The sequence below is a fragment of the Arachis ipaensis genome, chromosome B03 (genome assembly GCF_000816755.2).
Source record: "Arachis ipaensis cultivar K30076 chromosome B03, Araip1.1, whole genome shotgun sequence".
Lineage (NCBI taxonomy): Eukaryota > Viridiplantae > Streptophyta > Magnoliopsida > Fabales > Fabaceae > Arachis > Arachis ipaensis.
The window spans coordinates 134,423,013-134,432,916 of NC_029787.2; the positions used below are offsets into that span (position 1 = coordinate 134,423,013).

The 9,904-nt window shown below is 36.1% G+C and overlaps 1 protein-coding gene across 1 annotated transcript; it reads right to left on the reverse strand.

The window, feature by feature from the left end:
• Window positions 6,163-7,467, reverse strand: LOC107631988 (probable methyltransferase At1g27930). Its single transcript, XM_016335601.2, has one exon. It carries the CDS (start codon window positions 7,307-7,309, stop codon window positions 6,395-6,397), a length of 915 nt encoding a protein of 304 aa, XP_016191087.1. The 5' UTR covers window positions 7,310-7,467; the 3' UTR covers window positions 6,163-6,394.

Below are 9,904 nucleotides of genomic sequence, written 5' to 3' on the forward strand. Positions count from 1 at the left end.
TTTAAAACCCTCGAAGTTGGACGTAAATTGGGAGAGAATCTGGGCACAGTGTTGGAGGTAGGTAAATTTCATATGCGAGGCAGAGAAACTAGGATTGTGAAGACCAAAATCAATATTGATGCTGCCAGGCAAGTGAGAGATCAGTTAATAGTGGCAGGACCTAATAAAAAGGAGGTAGAAGTGGCACTGCGCTATGAGAGACTTGGAAAGTTCTGTACCTATTGCGCAAAATTGGGGCACGAGGTGAAAAACTGTCATGATCTGCTGAAGGACACAGAGAGTGAGATGGTAAAAGAGGATGACATTGGCGAAAGGGTTAAAGCTAGCCAAGTGGGAACGCGAATCTACTCTGAAGGAGAAAGAACATTCAACAACTCAACCCAAAACCAGAATAAGGCCACTCAACATAAGAAAAAACCGGTCTTAAACTGCTTATTGGAAGAATTTGCAGGGATGTCAATGCAAGAAGGGAAACAAAGTTTGAAACCACAAGACACTGGTAACAGGGTAGCACCTGAGTCACCTCAATCAGCCAATTTTAGAACAGAATGCATGGAGATTATCATAGCTGGTCAGTCCAATACCAAGGAGGATGAAGGGCAACTTATGCAATTCGCTATTGGGGAGTGTCTCACCACAGAAAAAGGTAGGAAGTGGAAAAGGTTAGCAAGACAAGGTGCTGCAGAGTCAGATACTAAAAGTGAACCCAAAAAAAGGTTGATGAGTGGTATAGCTGAAGTAACTACAAAGAAAGCAAGAACAGAGGATGAAAATGCAGTTGAACAGATGGTGGAGGGTGCCAGCCTACAAATGGCACCCAAGGCGCCATGAGAACTATAGTTTGGAATTGTCGGGGTTTGGGGAGACCCCTGACAATTCACACCTTAAAAGGGATCTGTAAATCCCACTCTCCCGAGATTGTGTTTATAAGTGAAACAAAGAACCAATCTCGACAGGTGGAAGCAAAACTTCGGGTATGCGGCTACGAAAACTGGCATATTGTTAACCCGGCAGGAGTGGCAGGAGGACTTGTGCTAGCTTGGAAGGACAGCATCAGTGTTCAAATTATTAGTAGTGGAGAATTTTTTGTGGCAGCCGAAATTAAGGAAGTCGGAAGCAGTGAGGTATGGGCGTTCATTGGTGTCCATTTGAGTTGTTCAGAACAAATTCGATCCTTACAGTTTGAGGAGCTTATAACAATGAGCCAACACATGGAAGGAAAAGTGGTAATAGCAGGCGATTTTAATGCTATAACAAGCCAAACAGAAAAGGAGGGTGGAGGCCAAAAATCAGCAAGCACCATTGCAACATTCACTAATTTTATTGACAGTAACGAATTGGTGGATATTGGAATGGTGGGGCACCCTTTCACGTGGACAAATCGAAGACAAGGAGAGGATTTGGTGAAGGAGAGGCTTGACCGCTATTTAGTTGGGATGGAATGGAAGTTGAAGTTTCCGAATGCAGTGGTGCACAGGCTCACAGAGTCAGGCTCGGATCATGCTTCAATTTTGATGGAAACCGAACCTCAATCCTGGCATAGTAAAAGGCGGTTTAAATACCAGGAACGTTGGTGTGGAGAAGAGGATGTCAAGAGAATTGTCAGTGAAGTGTGGAGAATGGAAGTTGTAGGCTCGGCTATGTTCTCCTTGGCCCAAAAGTTGAAAGTTTGTAGACATATACAGCTAAGTTTTTTCACTTTTTCTGGGATATAGTTGGAGGTGACGTTTTTAAGGCAGTGAGAAGTTTCTTTGACAGTGGCAGAATTTTAAAAAGCTTCAATCATACTCAAATTTGTTTGATTCCAAAGGTGCCAGATGCCAGTGACATGACTCAGGTACGACCGATCAGTTTGTCTTCAGTTATGTATAAAATTATTTCTAAAGTTATGGTGCACCGATTACAAGGTATTATGAATAAAATTATAAGTCCAAATCAGAGTGCGTTTCTCAAAGGAAGACTCATTTCGGATAATATTCTAATTGCCCACGAATGTATGCACTATTTGAAAAATAAGAGAAGTGGGGCAGAGCATAAGATGGCTATTAAACTAGACATGAGCAAGGCTTATGATAGGGTTGAATGACATTTTTTATGGTATATTATGGATAAGCTGGGGTTTGATGCTAAATGGATTAACTGGACTAAGGAATTGGTAACGACTGTTTCTTACTCTGTTGTTGTGGAAGGTCAACCATTTGGCTATTTTAGGCCAAATAGGGGCATCCGACAGGGTGACCCCCTATCTCCATATCTCTTTCTTTTTTGTGCAGAAGGACTTTCCTTCTTGCTACACAAGGCAGAGCAAAACAGATTAATTCAAGGAGTTCAAGTTAATCGGAGATGCCAAACAATTAATCACCTTTTGTTTGCTGATGATTCAATCCTTTTTTGCAAGAGCGCACCTAATACAAGCCAAAGCATTCTAGAATTGCTAGAGACCTATGAGGGTTTTAGTGGGCAAAAAGTCAATTTGAATAAGTCGGCTATCTTTTTCAGTCACAACACTCCTCAGAACACAAGACTAGCAATTGCTCAGACACTAAATATTGAACATATCGGAGCACAAGACAAATACCTGGGACTGCCCTCTATAGTTCAAAAATCAAAGAAAGCAACCTTTGGAGCTATCAAGGATAAAGTTCAAAAGAGGATTATGGGTTGGAAAAGAAGTATATTGTCATCAGGTGGCAGGCACACGCTATTGAGAGCGGTGGGGGAGGCGATTCCTATTTATACACTCTCTTGTTTCAAGCTCCCGGACACGCTGTTGACTGAGATTCATAGCATGCTCTCGCAATTTTGGTGGGGTCAAAAAGGCGCAGAACGAAGAATGGTTTGGATTAAATGGGACACAATGACGAGACCAAAGAAAGATGGAGGGCTGGGGATCAAGGATCTAAGGGCGCAAAATTTGGCTTTATTGGGCAAGCAATGTTGGCGTCTAATGAAATACTCTAATTCTACTATATCAAGAATGCTCAAAGCTAAATATTTTAGATATACCGATTTCCTACATGCAGAGATAGGAAGCGTACCGTCGTGGGGTTGGAGAAGTGTTCTTGAAGGGCGCAAGGTGATCGAGAAAGGCTTGTTATGGAAAATAGGCTCTGGCACTAATGTTCACATCTTCCATGACCCCTGGCTCCCACCACCAGTGCCCCTTAATGTCCCTCAAAATGCACTCACAATCCCGCCAAATATGCAAGTGCATTACGTTAGTGCATTACTAAATCCTAATAGAAGTTGGAATAAAAATCTGATTGAGTCGATTTTTTCAGTTGATATATGCAATAAAATTTTTTCAATCAAACCAACAGAGGAGGAGGATGAAGTTAATTGGTGCTGGACGAAATCTGGTATATATGAAGTTGGGTCAGGATACAAAATTGCTTATGGATTCTTTCATTCTCCTACTTCATTGAGGTCCCAAAACATACACAACAGAGTCTGGAATAGCATTTGGGAGTTGAAATTACCACATAAAATTAAGATTTTTCTATGGAAAAGTCTTCATGAAAAGCTTCCGGTGTTGCAACAAGTTCACAGCCGGTTCGCATCCACTCCTGCCACTTGTCCAAGATGCATGTTGAAGGCTGAATCAATTTCTCATGCTTTGTTCCAATGCCAACTGTCTTCAATAATATGGAGCCTAAGCTTAATAACCCCTGACCTATGGATGAGAGAAGAAGAAACTTTTTTCAATTGGTGGCAACGAGTCTTATCCTGGGCAGTGGCTCAATTCGACGGTAGACAAAAGACCCTCCTCATAGCGGCGTTGTGTTGGAGCACTTGGAAAGCGAGGAATCGGTGTGTTTTTGAGAATATAATAAGCCCAGCACCAAAGATAGTGAAAGAAGCTAGCAATTTAGTGCGTGAACTCGTGAACCATACCTGATAGATGCTACTTTTTCTTTACTCTTACTTTACTCTTCTTTAAGCTCTTAGTCTTTCAGTCACAGCTGATGATAAATGGGAATACCCAATTCTTTTGTACTTCCTTATGGAAACACTTTTATTTTATATTAATAAAATAATATTTATCTTTGGAAAAAAAAACTAAAAAGTAAAAAATGTTTTTGAACTATTTTACTCAACTTAGGAGTTCCTACAAAAATGGGTTGATTTTGGAATTAAACCCCACTTTGGTATCTGAGATTGGCGAGTTGCACTGATTTGGTCTCTAATTTTTTAAATGTTACAATTTGGTCCCTTAAATTAAAAAAAGTGCATCAATATAGTCACTCTTCAACGTCGTTAGCTTGATAGCTTAAGTATTGCCATATTGTACATATTAAAACAATGTTGTACACGTTTTGGCACTAAAAGAGCACTAAATAATATCATTTTAGGGTTTGAATAATACTGAAATGGAGGATATAACATTTTAGTATTGTTCAAACTCTCAAACGATGTCATTTAGTGCTTTTTTTAGTGCCAAAACGCATACGAGATCGTTTTAATATGTCTAGCGTGACAAGACTTGAGCTACGTCACTAATGGTGTTGAATTTTGGCAACAGAAAATATATGAGAAACTACATTAGTGCACTTTTTTTAATTTAAGAGATCAAATTGTAACAATTAAAAAATCAATGACCAAATCAATGCAATTCACTAATCTCAATAACCAAAGTGGAATTTAACTCGTTGATTTTGTTCCTAAAATGAGTACTGCTAATGTCTGCAGCTATTAATATTGGATGATCAGGCACCTGACCATATATACATTTGGATTATGCATAATTATAAATGTGTATAACTATAAGCTTCTAACTTTATGCCCATGCAAAAGAATCTTGTTGTCATGTTATCACCTTATTGGGCAAGCTGCTATGCTTCTCTTTTTTTAATAGTAGCGATTCAAGTCAAAAGCTACCATAACAATTTTGAGTCACTCAGAAGTTGCTTCTTTGATCCACAACCATAGAAAGTATCTTAAAAATCCTAATTGAGGACTAATTAATTTAGTCTAAGCAATATGCTTAGAATAGTATACCTTTATTTGGGAAAAAAAAAGAGAAGGGTATATTAAGTTTAACTTCTAAAATTATACAATAAATTTTTATATTAACTATTGAAAGCATGGAGATTGACGCTAAGCAACAAAGAACCAAATGGGCGAAAAAAAAAACACCCCAAGAAGCATGTGATGGGACATGGAATTATTTGTCAAGGCTAGAACATTATGCTAAATTAAAATCCCATTTAAATTAAAAAGGAATCTAGCTGGTGCAATCGAGAACCGACACCGTCATGGAACTTGCAGGTGCGGAATCTCCGTAGTTTTTTAGCCTAGCAAAGTCCAAAACCACAATCAGCTATTATTTTTCTTTTAAATAATTAACCTACTGCAGTGCCTGATTAGTGATCAGTGATTACTATACAAAACCAATTCAATGTACCGAATCTTTAAAATAGAAAAAAGATTATCTAAGGTCAAACATTATTATGGATTTTGTTCCTTCCATAATAATAGTCCCAATAATCGTTATTACTTATTAGGCAAAAGAAACTGTCGCCAATTAATCTTCTGGCTTTTTCTTACAGTTTTCTCCGTATCATTTTGTTTTTTCATACACATTTATTTATTTATGGATAAAGTATTAAATTGGTTTTTTATGTCTGAATTTAATTCTATTTTGATTTTTACAATTTAAAGTACTCTATTTTTTCTTATAATTTAAATAAAATATTTTCTATAAAACTAAGTAGAAGGATAAATAAATGTATTGATGCATACACGATTGATTTTATGCCTTTGGAATTTGTACCTGTTCTCCAAATTATCGACCTTATTTTTATACTATTGTCATATAAGACATTCTGTTAATTATTTAATTTTGACCTCACGATGGAACTATATTAAAACTAAATAAAATTTTTTAGAATTCAAATAAGACACTTTTAAAATTTAAGAACTAAAATAAGATTACATTGGAAATAAGATGACCAATTTAATACTTTACCTTTTATTTATTTTAAATAAACCTTTTCACATGCCTGTGATGCCACTTGTATGATACTTACTGCACAACAGATCTATGTATCCGACTTAGCTATCTTTGTCGGTGAGAACAAGGAATAGGAGATTAAAAAAAAGAAAGGAATGAGAGGAGGGACACTTCATCACATCTCCGATCGTTTCCACAATACCATGATGTGTTTGAATTTTTAATTTAAAAAAAAAAAAATCCTCTTGGCTCTTGCATAGTCGCAGAAGCATATTCTCGGCAATGAAAGGGTAGATGTAAAAAAGTAGAAGTAATAGGTTGTGTATTCCAGTGCAAGATATGATTGATATAGTAAGTGTAAAGAAAACAAAAAATACAGTGTCCGTAAGGAATTAGTCATAATAATGCGTGTTTAAATCCTAAACCCATGAAAAGGAATGTTTAACAAAAACGATGAGCATCATCGTGATCGGGAACGACAGCGGTGGTGTTAGCCACGGCCGGAATCTGGAAATGCCATAGCCTGCCAACACCTTTCACAAGATTCTTCTTACACAGGAACTCTTCCGCATACAGCTTCTCTACCCTCCGATTCACATCGTGTAGGAACACGTGCGTCACACCGGATCCTTTTCTCCCCCTGGCCATCACTGCCGCCGAGAATATCGCCGCCATCCTCCCCGGCGCCTCTGCAAAGTACCCTTTCGGCGCGTCAATCATCACCAGATCCCACTCCCTCTCGTACACCTCCTCCGGCAGATCGTGAAGTGCAAGCCTGCACTTGTCGTTCCCTTTCAGAGTGGCACGCGCCGGCCAGCACGCCTCCTCCTTCCTGTAGTGCTGGAGAAGCTCATCAGCCTCCTGGAGCTGTGTCCGGTAGCGGACGGTGTGGGCGTGGAGGTCAGGGGCGGCGGCGAGAACGGTGTGGAACCACTTAGGGTCCTCTTCCAAGAAGAGGGTGGTGCCGGTGGGGTTGAGGCTGGCCCACATGAGAGAGTCGTGGCCGAGGCCGAAGACGAGGAAGTTGAGGGGTCTGTGCTGCAGGGATTTGAAGACGTCGAAGGTTATGGTGATCTCGGAGAGGGACTGCTGAGGCACCACGTGGGAGGTGGCGTAGTGGAGTATTGCTCGGAGCTGGAGCGGCGTTGTGGTGGCTGCGGTGGACTGCTGGGCGGAGGCGAAGCGGGTTTTAGTTGTGAGCGGGCAGAGGAAGGTGGTGTCAGAGGTTTGGAGAAGTGTGGTGGCTGTGAAGAGGGAGGCGGCGATGATGGCAAGTCCGGTGAGTAGCCAGACGAAGCATCGGTTTTCTGGGAGGAGGTTGTAGTAGCGACTCTTTGTTCTCTCGTTCCCCTGCATTTCCTCCTCTTCTTTTCTCTACTTGTCTGTGTTAGTGTGTCAAGTATTAGAGTTTGAGCGTTCCTTTCACTCTGAATATGCCATCCCTATTGCAAGGGACATGTGGCACTTCGCAATTGCCTTGTCCGCCTTCTTCCACTCTTCCTCTTTATTATTCATCGTCAATCACCCCCATATAATAAAAATAATTTAGTATAAAAATTTAATTAAAAAAATATAAAAATTTAATTAAAAATTTCATAAAATTATAGAGATCAACAAAATAACTAAACTTTAATTTAAATGGATTTGATAGGATCGGTATAATCCAAATAAATGTTTCCCAACTTTTTGAAATACCCTGTTATGGTGTAATCACATATCCCTAGTGTCATTTTGTTTTTATCTAATAAAAAATGTCACAAATTGAATCGCATTGATTTTTTAAAAGAATTAAAACAAAATTATATAACTGTTTCATTCGATTTTTATAATAAGGTATTTTAATAAGATGTCGACATCAAATTTATATTAAGATCTCAAATATCGAAGAGTAAATATGACTACTCTAAAAAAATAGAGTCGATCCAAGAATTACTGATTATGGTATCAAAGTAATTTAACGTCAGAATCACTCGTAATAAAGGAATAAAGTAATAAACAATTAAATAAAAAAGACAATAAAAATAGTAAAATATCAATGTAAAATAATAACAAAAATTTAAATAAAATAAACGATAATGAACCAAATAAATAAAAGAACAAAAGTTAAAATTTGACTTCTAACACTCATATGAGGAAATGGATTCTCTCAATTATTTAAAAACAATTGAAGGGGTAAAGTGTGATTTTTAAGTTTTCATTGCTCTCTCTCTCTCATATTTTTTTTTGTCCCATTTATAAAATTAATGGTGAGAGATCATATTTTACTCCTTCAATTATTAAAAAAAAATTGAGAGGATCCATTCTCTTTGCACTCCATATTCTTCTGTTGTGTTGTGGGAGCTGAAAATTTTATGAGTTTATGTGATTATCTATTATTTTTAATTGAAGTCTTGAACTCTTCTAAATTTCTACTATTTATAAGCCATAAAGATGAACTTGCTTTGGAGCATGTTATCTATTATCATACTTCCTCCTTTTTCTCATGATCTTGTTTTGACCATGAATAATCTTGATCCATAAATTTTGACACCCACATCTCCTTTGATGTTCAAGTTCTATGTCTCTTCAGCTTGCTCCGGAAATTCTGCACCCATGTCTTTCACTTGGTTTTGATGGTCGAGTAGTAAATATTGATGCTCAAAGAAAGACAATAACTACCTTTTGACTTTGATACTCTTTGGCTTGGTTTGGTAAAATTTTTTGAAGAGGTATTTGTGCTTTTTAAAAGCTCAAGCTCCTCACATTTTGTGTTTGATAAATCAAAAAGATCATGTGCTTGTGCTTGCAGTTTTTAAAAGATTGAGATACTTTTGAAAGTACCTAAGATAGAACTTTTCAAAATTGACTTGTGCTTTTTAAAATTTAAAAGTATAATATAAACTCATATGTTAATTAATTTTCAAATTTAATACTTATATTTATATCTGTTATAGTATTTTTAAATTTTAAAAACTATTTTACTAAACGCAATTGATGTTACTTATGTTTATTAAAAATTATTTTTTATTTGATTTATCAAACATAAATGTTACAACTTTTAAAAAATTATCTTTTAAAAAATAACTTTTATAAACTATTTTTAAAAAATAAAAACTTTACCAAACTAAGCCTTTGTATCATCTTTCTTCTATTTTAGCTTATTTGTCTTTATTTTTGTAGTTGAAACTACTACTAATCAAAACTCCTTCTTGTAAAAAAAATTAATTTTTATACCAGCAATATGAAAATATTATTATTAAATTGTATTGTTATTATAATAGTATAAAATACTAAAACGGCTAAATATTATTGTATTACCCACAAGGCCACAAACATAACCAATATGTAAAAAATTTTGCTACAAAATCAGAGATTTATTTTGAAATTGAGGAAGTAAAAAAAAATTGTAGACATAAAGTTGTCCAATAACATAACACAAATTATTTGTCTAGGAATTTATCATATGGCTTCCGCGTCAATGATTTCATGTAAAGATACAAATGGTCACAAAATTCGTACACGTTTTCGTACATACGCTTCAGTGGCCGTTTATTTTCAATTACAACAGGCAGGCCTAGTAATTAATGTAGGAGTTTCTCAGCATGATAGGCACTCACGTTTCACGTTTGTCGTTGTGGGCACCACTATCCACGCATCATTTGTGCTTCCTCTCCTTCCATTTGCAATATAAATTTCTTAATATTTTTCCCCACTATTGGTGCTTAGTTCTAAAATCGGATAAAATAAAATTTAAAAATAAATATTTTTATATTTTATTTGATAATAAATTAAAATAAATTATAAAAATTTAATTTATTTTTATTTTTTTATATAAAAAAATTTAAAAAAATGTTAGGATAAAAAATATAATTATACAAAATTAATAAAAATAATAAAAAAATAAATTATAAATTTTGTTAATATTAACAAAAAATATAAAATATATTAATTTAATATTTTTGTATAATATTA

Coding starts and splice junctions, on each gene's coding strand:
- LOC107631988 (XM_016335601.2), bottom strand. CDS start 7,309: ATGCAGGGGAACGAGAGAACAAAGAGTCGCTACTACAACCTCCTCCCA.